At 44.9% G+C, this 27,215-nt stretch overlaps 1 protein-coding gene across 2 annotated transcripts in view; it reads right to left on the reverse strand.

Moving 5' to 3' along the window:
* The window catches only part of EGFR (epidermal growth factor receptor), a 157,635-nt gene that overhangs the window by 38,039 nt on the left and 92,381 nt on the right, over positions 1-27,215 (reverse strand). For both annotated transcript variants that reach the window (XM_019726356.2, XM_019726357.2), the window contains exons 2-11: positions 13,238-13,389; positions 12,223-12,406; positions 9,602-9,736; positions 8,195-8,263; positions 7,189-7,307; positions 5,199-5,340; positions 3,302-3,418; positions 1,557-1,683; positions 1,383-1,456; positions 455-545 (exon numbers count right to left, since the gene is read on the reverse strand). In XM_019726356.2, coding sequence (XP_019581915.2) covers positions 455-545; positions 1,383-1,456; positions 1,557-1,683; positions 3,302-3,418; positions 5,199-5,340; positions 7,189-7,307; positions 8,195-8,263; positions 9,602-9,736; positions 12,223-12,406; positions 13,238-13,389 — 1,210 coding nt within the window. The remainder of the gene's footprint in view (positions 1-454; positions 546-1,382; positions 1,457-1,556; positions 1,684-3,301; positions 3,419-5,198; positions 5,341-7,188; positions 7,308-8,194; positions 8,264-9,601; positions 9,737-12,222; positions 12,407-13,237; positions 13,390-27,215) is intronic.

Below are 27,215 nucleotides of genomic sequence, written 5' to 3' on the forward strand. Positions count from 1 at the left end.
AGCCTCCTGATATGATGTGCCAATAAGGACATGTCACCTCAGTGCTATTCTTACCAAAAATGCATAACCTCAATCAAATCACGAGAAAACATCCGTCCGCCATTCTACCAAATGCCCGAGAGTACTTTTCAAAAGCATCAAGGCCATGAAAGATAAGGACAGAATAGGGACAGTTACAGATTGCAAGGGGATGTAAATGTCGTGTGTGATGCTGGATTGGACACGGAGACAGAAAAGCTGGCAAAATCCAAATAAAGTCGGTAGTTTTAGGGAAACAGTGCTGTGCCAAGGCTGATTTCCTCATTTTGATACTTGTCCCATGCTTACGTAAGATGTGAACACGAGGGGACATCTGGTGAACTCCCTGTGGCATCTTTGCAAGACTTCTGTATGTCTTATTTCAAAATAAAAGTCTTAGAAAGAATCTGCCAGGCTCTGGCTGGGGTCAACTCACTGTTGCTTTGTCCTGCCTCGGATAATCTCCAGGTTCTCGAAAGCGTGAAGGTCAGTTCTGTTTTCCGGCCAGGCCTGAATCAGCAAAAACCCTGTGGGGCAGAAGGAAGGTTCAGACACACACTTAGAAACTTCTGTTTTGTATGAGGCATTATTATAGGATTCTCAGGAGACTGTAGCATGAGCAGAAGTGTGAACGTTTAATTCTTCTTGTCATCGTCACCGAGTATGTACACACACACACACATACATGCAAGCCAAGGACAATTGTACAATGGGCATCTTGCATCCCCCATGGAGTTCCCACCCCCCAACCCCCACCAAGCAGGCTGTCCCATGTGCTGCAGCCCCGATCGCCTCACTGGGCTCTGTATTGGGTTCCTCTAAACAGCTTCCTGCTTGATAGTGATGAAGTGGCCGTGTATTGAGCTGTTTTTGCACACAAGGAGATTTGCCTATTTTCCTTCTTTAGTTCCAATCCCGAAACCAATCTTGTTATTTGGGTCAAATTGTCCCTTTTTAGGGATGAAGGATGTGGGGCTCTGATGGCAGTCATGGACCTGAGACCTGTCAGTGAGGACCAGGGATGTGAAGTCTCGTCCACGAGGCTTGCAAGCCCTGCTGCCCCCCACTGTTTTACCTGCCTCATCCCTCACGGGCTGTCTGGACGGCTGGCCTGGGCTGGGAGGCAAGGCACTAGCCGTGTTCACACATAGTCGGGAAGGACCCGAGTCTTTGCTCTAGTGTTCACCCATCACAGGCAGGGGAAATTGCATTTTTGAAAACTATCAAAGAACTAATTACTCATTAACGGTAGCACATCAGAAGAAATGTTTTTATGCCAAAGAGAAGAAAAATGCGTCTAAAAATTCTCTCTAGAAAAGACAGATTTCCCACTGATGTTCCGATGACATGTCTACAGCACGCACCTGTGATTTCCTTCACAGTTTTTAGAATATCCAGTTCCTTCGGATCTAGGGGTGGAGTACGTGTGAAGGAGTCACTGAAACAAGTAACAGAATGGTGAGTGATTAACAGGGTACTGTGGAGAAAGCACACTTTGGTTTTCTCTACCTCCGCTGGTAACTCAGTCTGGCACTTACCCCTTAAACGCCACCGGGAGGATGTGAAGATCCCCACTGATGGCAGTGCAATTTTTGAAGTGCTTGATGTTTGTAGCGTTTATGGAAAGTGTGTCCTTAAATTCACCAATTCCTATTCCGTTGCAAACTGTGAAGAGCAAGGAGATGTTTATTCCATTCACATGTGTTGAATTAAGCTAGGGTTCCACAGGCAGAGAGCAGGAAAGGAGGTATAGCCGTCAGAACTGTCATCGCCATGCCATCATTCATTCACTCAACAAACAGTGATGGAGAGCCCGCTAGGTACCCGGAGCCGTGGCGGGGCTTGGGGTTGCAGGGGTTAGAGACGGAGACGCCATTACTGTCCTTCCTGCACTGCGTTCTCCTCATTATTTCCCAGTCTAATGGCTCTTAACAACGCTATTTCCTGTCCACAACAGTGCAATCCACCCGCTGCTGTGTGTGCTGGTCTCTGCACGGTTCCCACTGCTATTTCCCTGACTCAGCCTTCACCACCTTTCCATCGTCCTAACCTGGGTGGCAGCTTCGTTTTCTCCTCAAAGAAAAATTACACATAGTTTTTTAAAATTATGAGTAAGATGCATTCATTTAAGAAAATGCTGAGAACAGAATAAAGAGGAACAAAGTTACCAGCAATTCCATTATCTACCGTTAGTATTTCAGAAAATTCCACGGTTATATCACACTAGATACGTAGTTAGTATTTTGTGGGGTTTTTTCCTACTTATTATGCTGTGAACTTTTGTCCTATCATTAAAGACATTCACATACATGACTTTTAATGGCTGCCTGATATTACATCCCAGGAAATACTGTAATAACTTTTATCAGATAATTCACCTGGTTTTCTTCCATGGTGTTTACTTCAGTCAAATGCTTTGATCTGGGTCCTACTGCTACGTCAGTCTCAAATACCCTTTCCTGGACTCCGAGCTCGTTTGTTAATTTATATCCACTCCTGAATTTCCATCTCAAATGTCCTCCATCCTAAACCTGTGGCCTAGGCTCTTTACAACATCAGGTCACAGAAGAGGAAAGGAAACAGGGGTGGGGCGGGGTTCGCTGAGAAATGGTTCTTCATTAATGAAGAATACAGAGACAGGACATCCAAATGAAATCCACAATCCTTGACCGGATTCTGGATTGAAAAACAGCTAAATATGACTCACTGGGACAGCAGAGAGAAGTTTAAATTAATACTGTGAAGTAGTATTGAGTCGGTGTCCAGCTCGGGATGAGTGTGAAACTGTCCTGCGTTACCTGGGAGAATGTCCCCGTTTGCAGGAAACTAGGCTGACATATGTAAGCGTGAAATGTGATAACACCTGTTATCATCACACGGTTCAGAAAAGAACCACACGTACACGTGGACGCCTGCACCCATACACATACACACACATATATAAACACAAACTTGGAGAGAGTGAAAGCAATGCGGCAAGATATTAAAAACTGGTGAATTTATTGGAAGGACAGATGGATGTTCATCGTACAATTATTGCCTCATTTGGGGGTGTTTGAAAATGTTCAGAATAAAACATGAAGTGAAGGATAAACAGGGATAAATTGACCAGGGGGATATTCCAAGAACAGGGCACAATATAAAGGAAGGAACAAATTTCTGAGCCTGAAGGAAGAGATTTACTCAAATCTGTGCTAAGTGAAGGCTGAGGGGTCTGGTGGGGCCCAGAGAACCCAGCGTCAGACCAGAGGAAAGCCTAACCCAAGAAGGCCGAGGCGCCTACCTTTGCGACAGGGCCCTTCGCACTTTTTACATTTGCGGACACCATCTTCCTCCACCTCGTAGCTGTCAGTACTGCAGGCACGGACGCACGACCCGTGGTCTGTCACCACATAGTTCCCTGGGGGAGAGACAACAAAAGGAAGGTGGTGAAAGCAGTACCAGGTGTGGCTGGTGCTCATGTCCTGTAACGGGGCTGATGAAAAGGGCCCATGAGCCTCTGGCTTTGTTTATTTCAAGGACAAAGAACGAAAGGCTGAAAATTGAAAAGGATTTGAGTTCAAGAGTTTTCATAGCTTTCCAGACCATGATATGGAGAAACAAAGATATTTCATCACAGGCGGGAAACAGATGCGCAAGAGATGAAAAAAGCACCGTACCCGCTCCCAAGTTTGAAACACTTCTTTGCAGCTCACGTTTTCCTGTAAGGTTTACCTTCAGGACTTATGGTTAAAGCTTGGATGTTTATTAAAAACACTGTGTTTCCCCCAAAATAAGACCTAGCCGGACAATCAGCTCTAATGGAGCAAAAGTTAATATAAGACCAGGTATTATTTTACTATAAGATCCGGTCTTGTATCATATAACATAACATAACATAACATAACATAACATAACATAACATAACATAACATAACATAACATAACATAGCATAATAATATAATAATATCAGATCTTATTTAATTTTTGCTCCAAAAGACGCATTACAGCTGATGGCCCAGATAGGTCTTATTTTTGGGGAAACCAGTACATGAACCTAAACAAAGACACTCTTCGACCCATGCAGGGACATTTCAGGTTGCATTTAATTTCTGGGGCTGACACCTCACTTGCGTGGTCCCCTCCCGCCTGGTGGACCACCTGGTTTTGTGTCAAGCCTCCCCTCACTCTTGAACTAATTTGTGTTAATATTAACACAAACATTAACATTCTTCAGCAGGTGTCTATGCTCCTGTTTTGACCACCTCAAGTAGATCTTCAAACATAGTCCCCGGCCATTGTCTTCTGTGAGTTGTTTGCTTTAGCTCTCTTAGGCTCTAAGTGTTCTCCTGTGGATTTCAAAACTCTACGTATTAAGCACTCTCTCAGAGATTATATCTATGTCATAACTGTGATAGTTTTTCTTTACCTTAGCTTGTCATTTACCTTACAATGGCTTATTATTAGATCTCTGTGTTATTTTTTCTGTACAGAATTTTAAGATTTTCATCCCCACACATCTGCTAAGGCAAATCACCCCTCGTAATTGCTCTTAGAATTTTTTTTCTTAATCTCCCATCCTAGAAATCAAGATGGGTTTCTTTAATTAGACAACACTATGCCTTCTCTATTAGGAAATAATTCATGTCGCCATTTCCATAAACACAGTAGCCGCCAATAGACTGCAAATACAAAGGCGCAAAACACAGCCCAAAGAATTAAAACAACAAACAAAACTCCCCTGTAGGGCACAACTTTCACCAGAATTGCAACCACTAAACAAGGCAGGTCTTGTGACATACTCTCTAATTTAGGTCTATTAAATACCTGCTTGGTACAAGAGCCAAACAGTGAAAGGGTCCAATGGCCATGGTATGTGTGCCAATGAGATGGCTGAATATTCTAGACTAACACAGCAGGACCTCAGTTCTGGGGGCTGCACAACAGGTGTGTTTCCTGTCCTGGCCACCATCGCAAGAGAAATGCTAATGAACAAAAGACAGCAGCCATCACCTGTCACCTGGGGCAGCGACCTACCCCTCACATGCACTCGGATAGGATAGGCCCCTAGTTATATGCCTGACAATGAGGCAAACACACCGACACAAAGACTACCGGAGACACGGCCTCATGGATTCCAGGAGACAAAACAGGAAACCGATGCCTGATAAATAAAGGGTTTCCTATAAGATGCACTCACGGGGGCATTTCTTCACACAGGTGGCGCCAAAGCTGTATTTTCCCTCTGAGTTGACGTCCATCTGGTAGGTGGTGGGGTTGTAGAGCATAAGTGGTGGGCAAGTGTCCTTGCACGTGGCTTCATCTCGGAACCTGCGGCAGACCTGTGGAAGGAAGAATATGAAGGGGAACACTTTAAAATGGAATCAGAGCTGCCGCCCAGAGGAACTGCCCGCCCTGCACGTCTCACGCCTCAAACCTTCAGGATGTTAAAACGGGGCAAAATAACCTCTGACTGGCCCGAAAGCAACATTGTGCCCCAAAGAACTGCTTGCAAAGAAAACAAATAGATATTGTAACTACTGGGCTGAAAATGAAAAACGCTGTTTAGAATGAGTGTCACTATGTTGTTATCTGCACCAATAGAAATCCTTCCTTCCGTGAATGCAACTGCCCCCCTTCCCTTTCTCATGAATATCCCTCGCCTTTGTCTCCTAATCAGGACACCGTTTGGGCTTCTGCCTGCATCATGTGTCCCCAATAGCTGTTCTTTCTTTTGATCGCAAATAAATGCTTGTTGCCTCTTATTTGGAAAAACCTTTGATGTTTAGTGTAACACCTGTCACAGGAGGGGCGACATGTGCTGGTCAAGCTGATCAGGGACATTCAGCACTGTTTTGATTCCGTCAGACAGCTCAGGTGACAGTTCTTAAAGCTCAGATGTTCGGGTAGAGCTGAAAAATCTACCAAAGTACTGTCAATACAGTTGAAAGTCCTTTCTCTTTAAGCATGTTTTTTCCTAAATATACTCTCCCAGCTATGATACTCTGGATTATGATGATACAAAAATACATCTCTTTCTTAACTGACAAAATGAAAGGAGTCCTTACACTAGGGTGGTAACTATGGAGGGACATTATTTTTAAACTCCATTTACACTGGGTTCCTTTACAAAGAACCCTGGAGGATACGTTTTAGAATTGATTGCCACACAGCAGAAAACCTTGCCGAGGAAGGGTGGCATGCTCAAAGGAGCAGACCAAAGACAGTGGTGGCTGGAAGAATTGCATGCCGTATTTCCCCTCAAGCTGCACCTTACAATCAGCCCAGATCAGCTGAGTCAAAATCCTGGGCCAGGTGCAGCCTTTGGAATTTAAAAACCTCCCCATCTCTGAAACTAGTCTTTTGGCTTCCACCTCAGGTGGGCCTCCTTGTCTGGAAGCGACGAGGGTCTCGTCACACTCGGCCCTGCCTCCAGGACTCACATCTGCCAGCCCTGGAGCCTCCAGGACTGCTCACAATCAAGGTGCAGCCTACGTGTGGCATCCACAGCCCACGCGGCGAGCAAGGCTTTTTCTGCAGAAACAGGACAAAAGCGAGTACTTCATGACCCTTTGGGGGGCAGGGGAGCAGGCAGGAGGCATCTGGGCTGTGGTAGAAAGAGCAGACGTGGTGCACGGAGTCCTAGCCGTGCCACTCAAGATCTGTGTGGTGCTGGGTGGGTCTCTTAACATCTCTGTGTATATCTCAGGGACCTTTACGGTGTCAACTCCCTAGGTTTGTAGCGAGAATTAAGTGAAACCACAAATGGTGTGATGATGTAGCTATTGCCACAGCAAACATCACTGACAAGTGACTCGTGTTTATGCTCATTCTATGCCCAGGGCCTAGTTAGGAATGCCACACGCGTTATTCCATTTAGACCACTTAACAGACAGGTACTCCATTATCCACCATTGTCAGAGGAGGAAACCGAGGCACAGAGCGGTCCCAGAATTTGCCGAAGGTCACAAAGTAAGTGGTGGAGGCAGGACAATAAAAGGTGCTTTGTTACCTGGCAAAGGACAACATCCTTGCTGCTGCTACTGCAAACGCTAATCGATACATTGCAACCACAGGGAGCTCCTCTCGACCCTGGGGCAGAGAAGCCCCGTACAGTGGTGGTTGGGGGCAGCGCCCAGCACCTGCAGGCCCCACACCATGGAGTGGAGGCTGCGGGAAGCGGGTCTTACCAGGCAGTCGCTCTCCCGGGGCCCCGTGCAGCCGGCTGCACACTGGTTGTGGCAGCAGTCGCTGGGAGACTTGCCACGACAGCGTCCTGAACACTGCTGGGCACAGATGAGTTTGGTCACTGCAAAGGAGCAAAGGTCACTTGTGAGTTGAAGAGTGGGGACAATGGAAACGTTATCCCCGGGGACCTTGCAAAGCACTTGCAAACAGTGGATGAAAAAGTGAACAGAAGGATGGATTTAGTGATTCTGAGGCTTGTGAAAGTCCCGAAACGTCACATTCTGCCAGATTCAATCGAATCATGATTTTTCTTTATTGTGCCTCTGTTTTTTCCCCCCTATTTATTTTTAATCACTTAGGAGCACTGACTAGATCAAGCCTAGACTTTTAGACCGGCTAAATATTAGATACTGGTTAGAACTGAGTTCTGGGGTAACACAGAAAGCACATACGAACAGCAGAAATGCATGCCGGGAAGTAGTGTTTAAAGGGACGTCACAGTCATGTCACATAACAGATGATCTGTTAAGGACAGACGGTCAGCTTTTAAGCTGACGTGTCCCCAGATTCCCTGGCCATCCATGCTCCTACACTAGGATTCCTGAAGAAAAAAAAACCTCTTGAAAAAAGTGACTTATGCTTCTATGTAGGTGGGTATCAAAGGTGGGGAAGGTTGAGGAAACAAGACGTACAGTGACTCAGGTAACACAGACCAGTCTTCCATTTCCAGGAAAATCTGCCAAACAGTGTTCAGAGAGAATGACTCGTATAGGGGCCGCTGGCTTTCACTTACTGATGACAGGCTGAAGTGCCCCAAATAGCCCACACTGGATTAACCGCTGGCAGGGAGATTTGCAGGACTGTCATTCACAGGACAGACAGCTAACATCTGGCCTTACAGTAAAGAATGCTTTTTGGAGTCTTCAAAGGGAAAACCAACATAAGCAGCTAAGTGTAAGGGGGAGGAGGTGGCCACAGATTTATCTGAAACTCTGCTCACTGACTTACGTTTCTGACAGTTTTCCTTTCCTGCTCCCCAGCAGCTTCCATTGGGACAACTTGGGTCACACTTTTGGCCTAAAATATAAGAGTAATAGTTAAATTCATTATCTTAGTGAAAGGGAACAAATGACAAGAAACTAATGGCCCCCTTTCTAAGACCCTAAGCAAAGTAACATTTTAGGAACGAGGAATAGCTTTCTAATGTCTTATTCTCTGTTTGTTCAGCTGGTTGGTTTGTAAGATGATTTAAAAGCCTCTCATAAGAAAAAAAAAGACAAACCACAAACTGCTTTTATTTACATTTCAGCTGTGGAAACTGAGGCAGTGATGATGGACTTGTCACAGGCCACAAAAACTGAGATTTTACTGAACTCAAGGGTTCAGGTTTCAAACCTGCTCAGGCCTGGTGAATTTTCCAGCATCTCCCACAATAATATTGAGTATCTAACCTGGAGGGGTAGGCATGCACCCGCTACACTTTTGCTATGTCCCATCGTGAGTGACTGGATGGGTGAGTCGTCCTATGGAGATGGGCTCCTACAACTATAAACTCCTGGACTCTAGCCAGAGAGAGGCACAGATGCGGCACAAAGGGGGAAATGTCCACAGGGTGTATCACGTTGTTGATTATCTAAAACCTCAGCTATTAATTTGCAAGCTACTGTCTGAAAATATTGATCAGTCAATTTTTGCAGTTTTTATAAATGATGGTCAACTACAAATTACAGCTACAACAGCATTTAATCTCATTAGTTGCATTTAGTTTTTATTGACATTGAGAAATCTGAGGACCAAAGTGTTCTATTGGTACGTAGAGATCAGGCTGACCACCAAATTTGCTAAAAAGCGAGCAGCCTTGCCACTATCTCTCACCGCAAAGACACAATAACCTGAGGAAGTTGATCTGTGTCCCCAAGTCTCCCCCAATCAGAAGAATTTAGTCTCTGGAAGAATGTATAATAGATGTCAAGTGCAAGAGCTGATGATACACCAAGTGATTGTCAGACCAGGACACCCCGTGAATATGACAGGCAGCTTTGACAACCACCCCCAGGGGTGGAGGGCGTGAATGTGAGGCTGATGAAAGACGGTGAGGCTGAAGCCTGAATTGATGAGACTGTACGTTGCAAAGGAAGGGAGACCAGAGAGAAAGGGACAGAGAGGAAAGAGCAAAAGTCATACATAGAAATGTTCAAAGTGATGTGTCTGTATAGAGCTGTCACGTTATTTTTACATGTTACCTATACTTCCCCATATTTCTCAAATTTCTATTACAAACACGTGAGAAGCTTATAAAAGGAAAAGACTTAAAAATGCTTAAGTCTTGGCCTTCTCTCCTGCCACCCCACCACTCTACAGCTCCGCCCCCAGCCCAGGAGCTGGAGGCAGCAGGGAGGCTTGTGGAATACTTACAGCTGTCCAGTTGGTTCTGAAAGTCCATCGACATATTGCTCAGAAAACTGCTATCGACAATGTCCGACCACTGGATGGTGTCCATGTTGCAGAGGACAGGATTGTTGTTGAATCGCACGGCGCCCTGCAGGATTTCTGTGTGAGGAAGGAACCCGAGTGAGCACAACTGCTGTCCCTTCCAAGCTCTCGCGAAGCAGGCATGCATTTCTTTACATGTCGAACTCAGCTAAAAACGTGCTAGTGTACAAGCGAGACCCCCCACAGAACTTATGTGGGGCAGATGGAACATGAGATGAGGGTAGTGCCGTGGAGGAGTTCAGTTCTCCCCTGCATTGGGCCTTTGAACAAACAAATGACCAGAATGTAGACATACAGGGAGAAAGGAAGGTAAACGCTTGAGTCGGGGGACACGGCATTCAGTGAGTTTGTGTTTCCTGGGAGGCTGATCCAGGCTGCACTGGAATGACCATATGATGTCGATATCTGCAGGGGCCGATGGGGCAGGAAGGGTGGAGGCCATCACTAGCATTGTGGGCTGGGAATGCCAGGAGACGGTGCTAATGCTGGGAGGGGTATGCGAGTGATGTGAGGCAAGAAGGATCTGTACGTGTGATGAAGAGACTGGGCAGACACAGGAATGCAAAGGACATGGAAGACGGAACGATTATTTCAAAGGAACAAGTGATAGGACATGAAAAATCAAGAGTGATAAAAAACAAAAGACATCAAGTGGAGAAAAGGGAGAGCATTGTATCAATGACGTGAAATGTAACTTGTACTGAATGACTTAGATGCACAAAATACTGTAGCAAGTTCTGTGTGGGGTCTGCAAACAGGAATCAGACAAGTTGGCTTCTAAGACCGGACATGCATGGGGAGACAGCAAGAACACACAGTGACCGAGCTCATGCCCACAGAAGGCCACGGTACACAGTGGGGTGAGGTACTGAGCTGGTTGATTTATACGCATTATCTGTGTTAATCCTTGCAATGGTCCTACGACTGTCTGTAATTTAAAGACAGATACATAAATAGTGCCCACCAATCCGCAGGCAGGGAATGCATGTGCCACATGCACACAAAGCACCAACGTGGAAAATGAACGGTTCTCTGCAGGGAGATCTCTGAGGCTGCTGGAAAGAATGACATTTCCCGGGAGGCTGACAGGAGTGGCCTATAGAGGAAAATGCAGGGAGGGTACTGGGGCCTTGAGGAAGCCAGAGTCAGGGCAGAGGCACAGATGCTGGAATGGTGGGCAGGTTCTTCAGTGCATGGTGGAGAATAAAGGAATCACAGAGGCAGGCTGGGAGGTCAGAAAGGGCCGAACTGTGGAGCTTTGGATGTGAAGTCAGAGATGACAGCAGGATAATCAAATGACAATATTCACTTGGGATGGAGCCACAGTCAAGTGGATGAGACTCTGACAAGAGGTCAGAACTGGAAATACAGAATAGGGATGTCAAGACTGCTGTGACAATTAGGACAACGGACCAAGATACCAAGAAAGGCAGTGTAGGAGGAAGGTTGAGGTGGGGCTTTACAGAGCACCTGCCTTCGGCACTTGTGAAAAGGAAAGGTGCTGGAGGATGCAGGTACCCCCACCTGGCAGCTCAGAAGAGAAAGAGGTAATCCAGAGGCAGCCATCCTTTAATTTTTACTTTCAACACTTAACGACTAATCACTTTGTGACAGGCACTGGGTTAATTATCAGTAACAGTATGTAACTAATATTAAATAATCTACATAAAAGAATTATTTAATAACATTAATTTTAATTTATACAACCCCCTACCAACAACAGAAATAGGTCCTACGTGCCTTATCTACAGTAATTCAGAATTGCACAGCACACGGGAACGGCGAGGGATCTGAGGACAGAGATTTACTTTTCTAACTAGTTTGGGACCTTTGGAAGGTTCCTTTGCCACCATTTCTTTATTTGTAAAATGGCACAGTGTCACACCTGCTTCAAAGGAAGGTTGTGGCATTAAATGAAGTGACCCATTTAACATGCCTGGCACTGCACTGGCCATAGAGCGAGGGCACAGTCATTATTACCTTCAATTTTTTAAAAAAAAAATCAACTTCCTATCTCTTTTATCATCTTCCATATTTCCTTCCACACGACTCTCACACGTGTTCTAGTCACAAGAATTCAATTCAAACTCTCCTGTAATACCTTCCCTCTTCTTACTCTGAACATGGTTTCAAACAGGGGTTGATTTTTAATGTATGTCCCTTACACCTGAGGTCAGATAATAAGACTGGTAGTTGATTCACTCCCTAGACACCCAAAGTCTGCTTTCCTGTCCAGGTTGTCTGGTCATACTCTCTTTTTCCCAGAACCTTTCTCATTTCCTACTAACTCACTGGATATTTTTCTGTGAACACCAGAGAACCAGTACCTGGCTTACGTCTTCCCTTCCCATCTCATTGTTTTCCATCTTTTTGGGAACTTCCACGTGCTGTATCTTGCACGTGGCTGGCACGCAATACATTTGTACTTAATGAGTAAAAGTCTTCTCTGAGTGGAATTAAGAAAAGTGACAGGTTCGCTGAATCTCAACCAACTGGCTGTCTGCGTTTACACATTCACAGCCCCCCATGCCCCGGCCTCTCACCCTGTAAGTTTCTCATGGGCAGCTCCCTCAGTCCTGTTTTGTTTGCACCGTAGTTGGATAAGACTGATAAGGCATGGGTGTTTTCAAAGAGCACATTTCCTCGGATGATCTGCAGGTTTTCCAAAGGAATCCTCTCCACTACATTGAGGGCAATGAGGACGTAGCCGGCAACCTCCTGGATGGTCTAGGAGACAAAACGTGAACACGTTATTTCTCTTTTGAGGAGCTTGGGAAGGCAAGGTCTAAAACGGGTCCAGAGAGCCCAGGACACCTAACTGAACCATGCACTTGAGTGACTGACAAACGTGAAGCACGCAGATGGTTACAGCTGAGGGCACGGGAGGTGATGGGATTCATGGCGATTCCTGCGCTTGTGCACAGCCCTATTTAGGAACGCTGTGACTCGTTTTGCCTGGCGGTCAACACACGCAGATGGAAATGCAAATGCTTTATTAATTTATTTTGTATCTCTCTTGCCTGCTTTCTCACTGAAACACACACACACACCACATACACACGCACACACACCAGAGGTGGGCCAATCCAATCCGAAGTTCAACTACCATCAAACTCTGAGGGCTTCAGAGCTGGCTAGAGCCTACTGCAAATATTCTGGAATTTTGTGAACTGGTTGTTAAACTCCTTGTAGCTGGAAATCAACGATGGTGAGAGTATTTACACCAAGGAAATGGGCAGACGCTACAAAGCAGAGCTTTTACAAAATGCAGAGCCAGTATTCCAGGATACCACAGCTGAAGCAATGGTGAAATGATTCATATCAGTGTCTATGATGATAGTGGAAGGCCAGTCTAGCCTGTTTCTCTTTGATATTCTTTTATAACTTGACACTATCTGGGAAAGTGGCGTTCTTATAAACTTGCTTCTGTGGTTCCCTAGGACTTGAATTGCCACAGCAAAAGCAAATACACATCCACAGAAAGTCTACCAAGGCCTTTATTTACTTATATTTACTTCTATTATGTTTGGGTAAGACAATCACATTCATTGAACTAACCTTTAAGAAGGAAAGGTCATAATTCCTTTGCATGTAGGTAATTTCCAAGTTTCCGAGGACCACCTCACAGTTATTCAGCATCCTTTGGAGGCTCAGGAAGTGGTCTTCATAAGTGCCCAGCTGGGTAAGCTTGTTATTTGTACCTTGACAAACTGGAAAACAAGAGAGAGAGAGATCACATGAAATGCCAAGTAAAGTGGCAAAACTAAAACAAAACAATATTCACAAACTTCAACTAACTTGGTATGTTTCAGCGACTTACAATGTTAAATCTGGTCAAAGGTAATTTAAGGCAAACGTGACAAAAAAATGACTCAGTGTCTATAAGGTGCAGTTCATCCCTGCAGTGCATCGACTTGTTTAAAAATGTTAAAGAATCAAAGGGAAACAGATGGAAGTCTATGACAATCTTTAAGATAAAATAGTCTGTAAGAGCTTTAGTAGGCAAAAAACACACATCACGAGGCATATAAATAATATAATTACAATGTTGAGTTAATAACTATGTAATAAACTTTTTACTTTGCAAACAGACAGCATGTCACGTGTGTGTCTAAAGAATATTTATGAACGCAATACACACTAGGCAATATATTCTGACCACATTGTACAACCTAAAATCAATGACGAGAAGGTAAATTAGAACCCAGCTGGCTGGAGATTAAAAATATTCTTCTAAACGAGTGCCTCAAAGAATAAACCAAAGGTCTAATTATATAAGATCTAGCAAATAGCAAAATGAAAACGTACATTTAAAAACACGCTCAGCAACTGAGAAACCAACGCGTCCTCCTGTGTGTCCACACTCTGTGCAAATCCACCCCACACAGGTGGAGTTTCAATTGCTTTGCGTCCCCTGCCAGTACACAACCTGAGCATACTCAACTCCCTAATGTTCTAAGGTAGCAAACTCAATCCAAAAAAAAAAACCAAAAAAAAAACACCTAAATTAGGGGACAAAGGTAGACTCTGGAAATACCCTTGGTAGCAGTCTGTTTTAAAAGCCAAGGATTATAATAAAGTCATATTTACAGACCCAGCTCTTTAAAGGCATGTTTAGGCAGGCATAACAAAACAAAGAGGTTTGGGGCTTTTGAAGCAGGGAGCTTGTTAAGGAACTATACTTTGAACCAAAATTATCATCAGAGTGAAGAAATATGGCCTCTGGCTTTGGAGGTGAAATTCAGAACTGGCCGGGTCCTTCCGTCTGCACAACTGCAATCAGTAAGCAGGTGGCTGGGCACACAGACAAGGCCAAAGTCAACAGGCAGGTACTTTCTTCGGGAACTCTTTCTACTTTACGTTGCTGTGATATAGACTCCTTTGTTCTCCCTCTATGGAAATTGTTCTGAAGAGCGTCATCTGACGATCGGCCCTTGTCTTTCGGTGTCACAGCAGAGAGCACACGTTCAGACACCACATAACCAACGCAAAGCATTCACACCAGCATTAGATATGAAGCAATCTTCATCTCCTCTTTGATTCTATGGGGATTTCCCTCTTCTCCCGTTTTGTGGTCTCATTCAAATTCGATGGCAGAGAGAACTGTCACATGGGAACTAGGAGAGTAGACAAGTCTCTATCTACCGGCCCCAAGGGCAGCATGGTTGATTCCATAATTCTTCCAAGCGTAACACTGGGCTGACCTAACACCTCTGGGCTGTTTTCTCCCAGGACCATGGGCTGCTTTGATGGCAGCCTCAAGTGGGAACAGTTGTACACAGTTGGCGGCAACGCATGCCGATGGGGCCAGGTTGGTTTCCCAATCCTCAGGTCCTTAAGGGTGCCACCACCGATATGGGCACAGGGTTTTGTCAATAGCGCATAACCTTTCAGTTGGCACACCTTGGAACACAAACTGCTTTCCGCGCTGACAGACTATGGTCTCTAAATTTCAGCCTAACGGATTGGCTGCGGTGGAGGTAGCCACACGTACAGGTGGACCTTTGCTCCAGCCAGGTGAACAGGGCCAACTAGAACTTAGGGCTGCAGCACACTTCAGTATACAGAGGGGTGGGAACAGTAACAGTGGCCTTCATTTTAAATGATCAAGGATATCAGCTTGTAAGTCTCTCCCAGCTGAACCAAAGCATTTGTATTATTAAACCTGTGAGAAAAGAACCTGTGTCAGTGGAAAAGGAACAGGTGCCATGTAAGTTTAGCCATTTCATCATAGAAAAAATAATTTCAAAAAGACTGTACTTGTGCTTTCATTCATCCACTCAAAAAGTGATTGGCTCCACCTCGTGCAAATCTAAAGACAAACTCAACGGAATCAAGAGCAGCAGGGTATAGAAAAGCTCAGAGAACGGTCTGTTGAACACCCTTATACATCAGCATTTTGCTGTTTGTTTTGTCTTGTTTTTGATGCATTTTACAGGAAGGTACAGACATCAGTACACTTTACCCAGGCATGCCTCTGATTACAGTTCAATATTAGTTTAGGGTTGTTGAGGTAACATGCACAAACTGAGATAATCAAGTTTGCACAAATGCACACACCCACGTAGCCTGCACGCCTCGCACGATACAGGAGACCGTCACCCTCGGAAGCTCCTCACGTCCCTCCCCAGGCCACGCCCACCCCCACACCATGGCCCAGAGCTGACTGGTTTCCACTTAGAACAGACGAGCCTGTTTTAGGATTTCATGTGGATGGGATCACGCGGCATTGCCCTTCTGCGTAAGTCCAGCTTCACAGAGCAGTGGTTTTGAGACTCATCCGTGTTGACATGTTGCACTCAAGATTTTAGTGAAGATTCAGGCAAGCGTTTTGTGGGAAGTTACCTGCGTAATATCCTGGGACATCTAGGGCTGATCTATGGCCTGGTTATTCTTTTTCTCAAGAACACCCCAGTTTATCTTGACTGAAAAGAAAAACAATCTGCCTCCTTTAAGTCTTGAAGTGCCCTTGTTTTTACGGGGTAGGGCTGTCCTGTGTCAGGATGGGGTATACACCTCTCTGCCCACAAGCCTGGGCAGATCTGAAATGCAGATTAAGGTGCAGCGTGAAAAGACGTTGCTCCAGATTTCCCCCAAATCCACTTACACGCTTTTCGGAATTGCCTGAGTAAATTTATAATTGTTTTAATTTGTTGTTTTCTCAAACTACACATTAACGGTTACCAAAGTAGTCAGGCCCTGTGACTGTCTCCCCTTGGCCCCCGAAGCTGTCTCGGGCCATTTTTATCCTTGCCCCATTTTCTGCAGAGCACCTCGGTTTGACGCAGAAATCACACCCCACAGCAGCTGTCTCCTCTCAGCCCCCCTCACTGTCCCAGCCACACCCCGTTTCTCTCCAGCAAGCGCAGTGGTGCCCACTTCAGGGATGGCCCATCGAACAGCAGGGACGCTCTTCCATTTCTCCCAGATCTTTGCGTCTTTGTATCCCTTTTATACTGAGATCCCAACTCAAAGGGCACCCCCGCAGAACGGCCCGTTCAGGAACCAGATTAGCTTAAGTAGTTACCATTACATTGTGTCACATTACTCTGCATCTTTTCCTGGTTGGCATTTACCACACTTAGCATAACTACTTGTCTGTGAATATGTAAATGTATATGGTTTATTCATATCTATAGTGGGGAGAGGTGGAATAGACAAACGTATATGTACACACACACGTATCATTGGACTGACTGCTGTGATGTGTACACACATGTCATTGCATTGCTATCAGACATGAAAGCACTGTTGGCCGAGTCTTGGATGATTTGACATGGGTCTCTGCCTTTCTTGTTTCCCTGTGTCTGATGGAAGAGGTGGTGGGGGCAGGATGTTTCAGAAGTGTGTCAGTCCCTACAACTGTCTGCCTGCTCATTGTAAAATCTTTCTAGTCTGGGTAACATATCTGATTAAGCTTTAAAAGCCAGAGGAGAAGGATTTTCTTTCCACTTTCATGATGAAAGGGTTTAAGAAAATCTCAAATAAGATGATAGTTACATAATAGATTTAAAAATATTATAAGGAAAGACAGTATGCCAGAGGTGTCATCGTATCAGGACTTACCATTTCTTTTGCCTTACTGAAATTGTATCATGGTGGTAATTTCAAAATGTGTATGCATACACATCTCAACTATGCACAGAAAGACGACGGAAAGATAACACACCAAGTTGTTAACAATGGTATTTTATGAATAGTGAGGTTCTGGCTGTTTTTCTTATTTCTTCCTTATACATTCTGCATTTTTCCAATTTTCTATAGTGACCTTATATTTTACAATAAAAATTACTGAGGAGAAAGTTAAAAAAAAATCTGTGTTGAACAAGGGCAAAAGAAGGATATTTTAATAAAATACATTTTGAAAAAAGAAAAAACACGGAAAAAATGAAACTACTAAGATCCTCAAAGTTTTGCCTTATTCATGATAAAAGCCTTTGTGATGGTATTTAAAAATTAGAAATAATTGACGAACAATGATGTACTACATACAGAAAGTGTTAGACGGGCAAGTAACCAGCTGTAGTTTATTCACTTCATTATTGTTCAGAATAGAGGCATATGGCAGCTCCGGAAAAACACTATGCATTGCACAGAGAGGGCTTCGCTTCAAAAGGTGACGGATTTCAACAGTCCCCAAGTTGCATTTTTCCCCCTGATCTATAAATACATTTTTTAAGTTGGTTTTGGGGAACACAGAGTGAATTTTTCCTATAGACCAATGTTATTAATTGTGATTACAGTACCAGACTAGCCTCTGAAACTTATTTAACCCATGCAACAGTTTGTAACCACAGGAAAGTAGAAAGTCTACGGTTGAGTCATAATGAAATAATTAGGAAAACAATAAAAGTAAACACAAAGTAGTATTTAAATTTTCACTGTGGGTTGAATCAAAGGCTTTGTTGAGTGGGAAAAGCCTCAACATAATTGTGAAGATTTTCCCAGGCTTTATATTTTGTCAGTAGTTCTCTACTGTATTTGACTTCATAAATAATAAATAGTTCTTCCCTTGCAGGTATACAAAAATAGTTGTCAAACTGAGTTTGAATCTACACTGCAACTTGGAAATGCACATGTAACAAATACTCAAAAGACCTCTTAAATATTTGATAATTTGCCATGTGCATTATACTATGTCTACTGGACTAGACATGCCAAGCTTTGGCATGTCCAACACAGCTGCAAACTAAAGTAACTCTAATTAAGTTAACAAGCAGAAGACTTTAAAATAACACCTCTTTTATTTCTGAGTTAGGGAAGAGAACACCCAAACTGGCTGATTTCTATCCCCAAGATTCTCCTCTTCGCCATTAAAATAATCCCAACCCAAGTTTATGATATTTTAAAAAATATACCAAGTAGAGTTAGGGTATCTTTTCATCTTGTGTCCACTCTCTTGGGTATTAATTGGTTTTTCTGAGCCCAGAAAGGCCAGTGCTATGAGGGATGGTGGAATGTGTCCAGTGACATCATCAAACATCCCCCTATGTGTCATCGTGAAGACTGTGACCATATCATTATGGGATGAGCTCCATCCAGCCTACCTCTGGGACTCAGTGATCTCCCTGGATGAAATGGGACCAATGTGACGTACGTGACGGTACTTGTGAGCCTTAATCAAATTGTAGGTATGGACGTGTTTCACAGACCACAGCTCTCTCTAAATACAAATGACGTCTGACACGGGCTTCACCACGGCAGCATTCACAGCCACCAAAGTGTCGCAATCGATTTCTGCCTACGTGTCTTCAAGGATACCAGCACATCCTTTCCCTGGCCCCCCAGGGATTTTTAAATTATAAATGGACTCAGAAGAACTGATAAGCTGTGTTGAAATTTGGGAGACTTTAAAATTCTGAAATCAATGATATCACTTTTCATTATTATAGGATGTTCTCCAAAGAATAGTCCTAACAATAGAAATTAAAAATCTAATCACAGGACTGGCAATCTATTCCATTTTTTATAGGCAGTTGAATCACAAGTAAATCAGAAATGAATTAGGCTTATTATTGGACTATCAGCAACTGATTTGGACTGCAAAGCTATACCCATCGATATTTTTTTATTCATTCAAGCCAATAGATCTCTTTTGAGTACCTGAATTGTGCCTGGCAACACAGTTGGTCTTGGTGGCCAGTGTCTCTGAGGGTCTGTGTATCAAACACATGGACATGTACTGAACAAAAATTCATGGATGGGTGAATTATATGTAGCCGATTATATACCAGCCAGCGTCTGTCTCGGATTATACAGAACCAGACCTAGATGTGGCTGGAGTATTCCTTAACTGAATATTGAGTGCTGAGCACACTGAAGAACAGAAGACTGGCTTTGCTTTACAACCTGTCTATGTGAAAATATAAACAAGAGTGAATTTAGTGTGTCTGGTTTTTCCTTTCTAGAGATATCATGACTAAGCTCCCCCTCTCTGGCCTGGGTTCTGTTTCCCTAATCTCTTAACTGGGGACTAATTGCTCACTCATGCCTAGGGACTCCTTCACATACAGGCATACTTTTCAGAGGATTCATACCACTTCCCTTCCAAAAGTCTATCGGCCAAACCATCCTTGGCCTGCGCTGCAATTTTAGTGCTTCTGATCTATGTCTCCGGAGCTCGGTTGCTCTCTCAGATGAGTATCAGACCGAGCAAGGCAGGTAGGGGAGTGCAGAGCCAAGAACGACAGTCGTACCTGACATTCTCAGTCAGTGCACAGTTACCCCCAGTTTTCAAGGGTCTTCCTCAAGAAGGCTACAGCTGAACCCTCTTCCTTGGACATGTGAGAGGCTTGAAGAGCGAGTTGCTCTCTGTTACCACTGAAGAAGCCACTGAAATAAGATGGGTTTGCCCCTCTGGATAGTTGGCTGCCACCACAGAAAGCCAGAAGACTGGAAAGAATGGGGCAGTATCGTGTGTGTGTGTGTGTGTGTGTGTGTGTGTGTGTGTGTGTGTGTGCGTGTTTAGGGGGAAGGAGGTTGGCAAAGACGTGGGATTGAAAACCAGGTTCAAAACCTGATTAAGTTTGATTCAACTCTGCCCTCTGTTTATTACCACCGTTCACATCTGCCTTAACTGGACCCCATTAAACAGAGAACCCGTGAGCAGAAAAGAGCATGAAAAGCTGCAGGTAGAAGGGAGCACGAGGCGAGAGGTCCAACCTTCCCATGGCCCTAAGCATGCTGGTTGGCAACTTGCTGTTTCTTCCACTGCTTCTCATACGACAGTTTAATGCTCTGTCAGGATGCAGCTTTGCTCTTCCGAGATACGCCCTCACTCTGTCATTCCCAGCATGGTGATGTGGAGGTAAAGTGAGGCAGGGCTGACTAGATTACACTTCACTGGGCTTGGTCCCCACCCAACTCACATACCTTCTGTCCTGTATTTTCCTCAGGCCCATATGACTCACTCCCTAGGGACAAAGGCTGAGTAATAGTCCCCATACTGGGCTGTTTCCTGCTGGTTGAGTTGTCCCTCTCGAATTCATCTGAGTGCCAATCATGGCTGAAAACCATCACAGAAAGGTACAGTCATCAGGTGTTGCTAGGGACACTCAGTAAGGGTTCATTCTATCCGTGCTCTGTGCTCTGCACCAGGGCCTGGGGAGGGCTGTTTGTTCTTTTGTTCTTTCACTTAGTCAACTAAAACATATTTAATAAAACAGTACATCGACAGCTGCCAAGAGTGAATCAGATGTACTCACTGCCCTGGAGGAGTAGATTAGCCCTTTGGGGAGATGACTTTACACATGAAATAATCAGAGGACAACCCGAAGCCACACAATGTAGAGACCTGCTGAAGGAACCCCAGTCAGAAGGAGGAGAGTCACCAACCTCGGGTTGTCTGGGAGGGAACTGCAAGATGCCTCATTACCGAGCAAGGGAAAACCCCATACTTCACGTTCAGAGTAAAAGAGTAAGTTGCCCGCCCGTGACAGGTGTCAGGCTCTGTGATTTCACCACACATGGTCCCACAATTTACCACACCAAGGAAATAGGTGTCTTCCATGTCTCTGTTTTGTGTCCTGCATCCCCTTTCTCCAGCTTACTGCCCATGTTCTGATTTGGGATACAAGGGATCCTTTCTGGGTTTGTTTGTAGTTATGTGTAAGAATCCCTTCTCCATCCATTCTTATTGAAGAAAATTTGGGGAAAGATTTCTAATGTGCAAGGAAATAAAGCTTTCCAGTCCAGAATGGGGGGAAGGACCTTTCCTTGAGAGTGTGTCTCTGTGGAGAGACTGTTCTACGAGGCACTGCTTGTCAACGCACCCCAAGACGGTTTACGTGTTCTTTTCAATGGTTTCTTCTGTTACCCACTTTTGAAAGTGGGTAATAATAAACAAAGTAATAATAATAAAAGTGGGTAAAAAAAAGTCTCTAACGCACAATTGTGTTGTATGGCCATCTCTCTAAGCAGACACACATTTAAATCAGTCTACCCATGAGCATTAGGAAAAAACACCACGCACATGAAAAGCCACTCTCTCCCCTACACCCCAAAATCCAAAGCAAAGGACAACAACAAAAATCGAAACAGGGGAGCAATCACTCAGACAGCAGGAGAGGGCCATTGCTCCAGTGTTTTCTTCTGAAAACAAAACCGCTCCCAGCACCCCTTGCTGCGCTCCCCCTGGCTGCCCCCACGCTGCTCAGGCCACATCTCCGTCTAGTTCCTTATCGGGATCCATTCAGGATCCCGCCAAGCCCTTGCTGTGTGCAGACTTTCCAAGGGGCTCCTGCAGAAGCACAGGAAAGCCCGAGGTAATGTGCTGGGATGTCACAGAGGACGTGTGACGCTTTCCACGGGGGAACCAATAGGAGCAAGGGCAGGTCTGGAATCTCCTCGTGAGCATCAGATGTGGACCCATCAGTCCTGAAGGAGCAGGAGAATGAAGTGAAGCCCGTGGGAGGCAGGAGGATGCTCAGTCACTCTCTGCGGGTACTTGGGAAAGAAGTGGCTGTGGGGCTGGGGGTGGGGTCAGTGCAGGGGACAAAGCTGACACCGCGGGTTTCCACGCCGCCTGCATTCTGCTACTTCAGGCGGGGGTTTTCCCTGTGTGGTAGTCACCGCATCCTTTTTGCCGCCGGAACAAACGAGAAGCAGGGAACAAATGAAAGGAAGGCAAATAATCTCCCTAAAGAGACTAGTGCTTTCATCATTTCACCAATGAGCAGAGTGTATTTCTTGCTTTTTTTTTACCCCCCAAGGTACAGAAACATGTCAGTCCTCAGCAGAACTATCTGAACTAACACTTCATGTTTTTTGTCATCTAGGACTTCAAAAATAAGACCAGGAGGTGGAAAAGGTAGAAAGCTAACTCCCCAGCCGTTCTGACTATAGAACAACGAGCAAACTTTTATTGGCATCTGTCAATGACCAGGGAGTGGCCTTGGAGTCGCAGCAGCGGGGCTGAGAAGTCTGGTTCTACCACTCCTGAGGCAACTTCTCCCTCACACGGAGTCTCTTTTTTCTTCATCTACAAAACAGGGACATACAACTGCGGGGAGGACTCAGTGACATGGCAGAACCTCTGGTCAAAGCACCTGACACATGGAAGACCCTTAATAACCACCATTGTGACCTGAATCTGAATGCAACATGGAGTGGGTCCCAGGGGAATGAATTGTTTCCTTCCTTCCAAGCACTTTCAGAGCCTGACCCCTTCTGCCCTCTGCTCACACTGCTGTGTGTGGGCCTGGCGAGCAGCCATGAGCTCTTGCCACTTAGGGAGGGACAGCTGGCGCTGACCACAGCTAACCGGCATGCCTTGGTCCCAGGGACAAGCTTATGGCTTGAAAGGAAGGCAGCTGGACCCTTTTCTGACCAGGGAGCCGTGCAGGGCACTTAAAGCAGAGGAAGCCACACCTATCGTGAGCCTTGTAGAAGAATTCCCTAAAGAGAACTCCCAGGTGGCTGCTTAGAACATTCTCTACTGTTGTTATTTTTCATTTAGAAAAAGGCCTCTCCTGACCCTTTGTGGTGGTTTCATAAGTGTAGTTAGATTTGTGGGCTGTGTGTATGCACGTGTTTTTACTTAATGCTTGTTTTAAAATGAATGGGTTTTTTTGTTTTTTTTTCCACTTATTCCTACTTCATTTTAATATTCCTCTTACACTTCATTTTAAAATAGGACAAGGAAGTCGCAGGGCAAAGAGCTGACTTGGAGGACAGACCTTGTCTTCAAGGGGGAGGCCCGAAGCCTCTCTCCCTGGTCAGCTCTGGACCCGAAACCCACTTCCTGGCTTTGTTGACCAGGAAAGACTAACTCAAAAGTCACTGACAATTACTCGGTTCACTCAGGAGTTGCCGAACCAAGTTCCTGCCACAGAAGAATCTTAGTTTGGGCTCAGAAATACTGTTTCTAGAACACACTAGCCCCTCCACGAGGAGAGCTTTCAATTAAAAGTAACATTTCTCATACATCACCATTTGTTCTTAGATGCTCACCTGCCTGAAAAAACAAAGTGAATGGGCAGTGCCAACCAGAGTTGGCCCCTTGCTGCCACAGGTCAAAGTCTAGGGAACAGAGACCAAAGCCTCCTTTATGACGTTCCAGAGCAGGGCTGGCAAACTTTTTCTGAAAAGATCCGGGGAAGACATATTTTCAGGTTTGTAGATCATATGGTCTCTGCCACAGCCACTCGACTCTGGTGCCGTAAGTGTGAAAGCACTCAGACAAAAAGCACATGAGTGGGCAGGACGCTGTCATGTGCCAATAAAGCTTCAGTTGCAAAAATAGGTGGCAGCTGGATTGGACCCTTGGGTTGTACTTTGCCAACCTCTAGGCCTAACAGCAGGTCAGGAGCTACAGACAGTGCCTACCTCACGATGGTTCAACTTAGGATTTTTCAACTTGACGATGGTGTGAAAGCAATGTGCATTCAGTTAGAAACCATACTTTGAATTTTGAATTTTGATCTTGCCTCAGACTAGCGATACGGGGTACATACTCTGGTGATGTGGGGTGGCAGGGTGAGCTGGGCCACCACAAGGGTCAACGACCGATACCCTACAATGTGCTGTGTTGCCAGTGTTTTCGTGGATATTGTGTTCTGAGCCCATTTAAGGTGGGCCCAGCTAAGCTATGATGTTTGGTAGGTGAGGTGTATTAAATATGTTTTTGACTTATGTTATTTTCAACTGATGATGGGCTTATGTAGCCATAATCCCATCGTAAGTCGAGGAATATCTCTATAGGATTAGAAGTCCCTTTAGCTTACACTTTCTAGAAGGTAAACCTGGTTAAGTGATTCGTTTTCCTTCAAGGCCAAACTCCAAAAGGGTTTTATTAGGGTTAAGAGCCTCCTACTTCATCATCAGCTAAACTCAGTCATTGAAGAGACAAGCACTGACAAGAGACAGGAGGTGCAGGGTTGGGGGCTGTTACTTAGGTGTGTTCTGTGTGCGAGGCATCATTTACTATTAGAATCGGCTATCTGACTCTCCATCCCCATGATACCCAGGAATCCTGGCCTCCTACATCCATGACAAATGGTTGTCCAGTCCTGGCTGTCCATCCTGAGTGAGTAAGAGTTTTAGTCTTGCTCAGAGTGTGGCAAGCAGTCCACGCTTGTACCGGGGGTGCCCCCAAAATGTGTCTAAGTAGACACTTTGGTCAACGTTGCCCAAGCAGTAGTTCGCCATCAGCAGAAGTGTCTGGACGCTGATGGTAACCACTTTGAGCACCTCTTGCAGAAGTAGTTGCAGAAGTCAAATGTGACTTGTATTCATCTTTTGTTATCGGTATAGATTATTACAATTTTAATACAGTTTTCCTTTCTTAAAATGTGTGTACATTGTTTGGGTACCCTCTGTACTTACAGCTCTGTCACAGAATTATTCCTTACGTTGATCTGAAGCTAGTCCACTGATCGTTTCCTCCAGCTTAACAGAGAGGCATCTGACTTCTCTTCCACCTCACAGCCCTGCAGGTACTTGAAGACAACGTATCTCACCGCCACCCTCACCCCAGTGCTGCCCCGTGTCCCCCTCCTCCTCTACACTCTTGGGAAATCCATGTGACAATCGCCAGAGAGACACCCATCCAGCCCCTCTCCCTGGCTTCCTCTGCCCTGTGGCTGCCTCGTATGGATTTGCATTTGCTGATTCTTGGGGGGTGACAGCGTTCTGCTGTTTCAGGGCACATTTTGTCTGTTTAAAGAATAATATGTCATTTGAGAACAACAGCAAACATTTTGTCTCCTTTGGCGTCCCTTTAGCTCATTACACTGAGAAAGTCAGCAAGCCATAAAAGATGAGTAAACGTTGCCAAGTTACTGAAATAACTGCATTAACATCATATATAAGTTTTTCAGCAGACTTGGTTCACTTTTTTTTAAGGATTAATAACTAATATGGCAGTTGAGCAATGGAAATGGAATCCCACTGAGTCTATTAATAGTAGGGCTGACGGTAAATTCCTCTGAAGCTGGATGAGAAAGTATTTTTCCTTGCTTGGTCTCTCAGGTTTTAGTTTCTATCACACCCTGCTAGCCTAATAGAATTAGATTTGCTACTGACTGGAGATACAGAATTCTGTTGTCCAAAGCCCATTTTCCGATTGAATGTATTTGGGATTTACCCAGAGTGATGTCTTCCAAAAACGTGAGTCTGTTGGAATAGCAGACAAGAAAACACATCACTGCCCTGTTTCATGATTGATGATTGTCCAAGAGAACACACAGAAATAACTCACGTAGGTGATTCGCAAAACATATGCCCTGTCTTCTTTTGGAAAAAGTCCTACCTTCCACTTTCCTCTTTTTTTAATCTTGCTTCCAGAAAACATTCTCTTCTTTGTTGCGCTTTCTTTTAGCGCCTTCACATTCAAGTGCAATGATGATGGTAAAATGGCTCCATCATGACAATAATTCTAGGTCAAAGAATACGGGAGTGGATTTTCTTATCTCTTAGCAAGAAACTGTTTGACTTTCACCCCCCCCCCCCCCCACTTTGGGCACAGTTAGAGCCTAATCTCCAGGAGCCATCCATGCTGCTTGGGACCAACAGAAGTGTCTCTCAAAATGCAGCCACTGTTAAGTTACAAGGCTTTTACTACGATGCTGTGCAATGAAAGATGCCTCATCCGTCTGCTGTGACTACATCTAGGAGACTCCAGGTAATTAAAGGAGAGGAGTGGAGTGATGGGGCCGGAGCCAAGTCACTGGGTCTAGAAAACCACTACAGATGAAAGCTGCTGGCCCCTACTGCTGGTATGTCTGAGCACCAAATCCAGGCACGGCAGTTCACTCCAGGAGATGGGAAAGTTTTTTATTTGTTCTTGTGCCAGCCCTGGCTTCTCTGGTTGTCCCATTCAATCTGACAGAACATGTTGATGGAGATAAAGTCATTCCTGGCACGCTGGGGCTCTGCATGTCCCTGCACGGCCAGTGCTGTGTGAGGATGGTGTCCCATGGCCTCTTAAATGGCTGGGAGGCCAAGGCCTAGTGTGGTAGATGTATTTCAGAGGGTTGGCAATCTGTAGTCTAAAGTGCTTTCTTTGTTTGTTTTGCTTTTTAAGCTGCCTATCTGGTTATTGAAGCCAGTAAGGAGAGAAGTGAAAACGGTAATGTGTGCTTCATGTCTTAACTGAACGTGTCCTTGAGCTGCTTATTCTGGCACATGTCAACTCTTCAGGGGGCGGGAGTGTAGAAGGGGTCAGTCCTAAGGGGCCGTAGGAGTGTCTTCCAGTGAACTAATTTCTACTCTGGTGAATGGCCACTCAAACCAGATTTTTTTTCCCCCTTGAAGCTGAGAAAGTTTTCTACACAAGCATTTCTTTGTAAGCTCAATTAGCTTCTACAATAATTTGTGCTTTTCGTTTAAGAACTACAGATGTTGTGTGGGTGGTGGCGAGGGTGAGGGGGTGGGAAATGAGAGGATAGAGGAATAAGGTTATAGATGCCTCCCCCTTTGGAAAATGTGGTCACACTTTCTTCCATGGAAAAAGTACATCAATTTTTAGGATTACTAAAAAAAATGTAAATCGGTTGTAGAACAAATAGAGAAAGCCATGGCTGCTGGGATTGGGGGA

This window comes from Rhinolophus sinicus, linkage group LG09 (genome assembly GCF_036562045.2).
Source record: "Rhinolophus sinicus isolate RSC01 linkage group LG09, ASM3656204v1, whole genome shotgun sequence".
Lineage (NCBI taxonomy): Eukaryota > Metazoa > Chordata > Mammalia > Chiroptera > Rhinolophidae > Rhinolophus > Rhinolophus sinicus.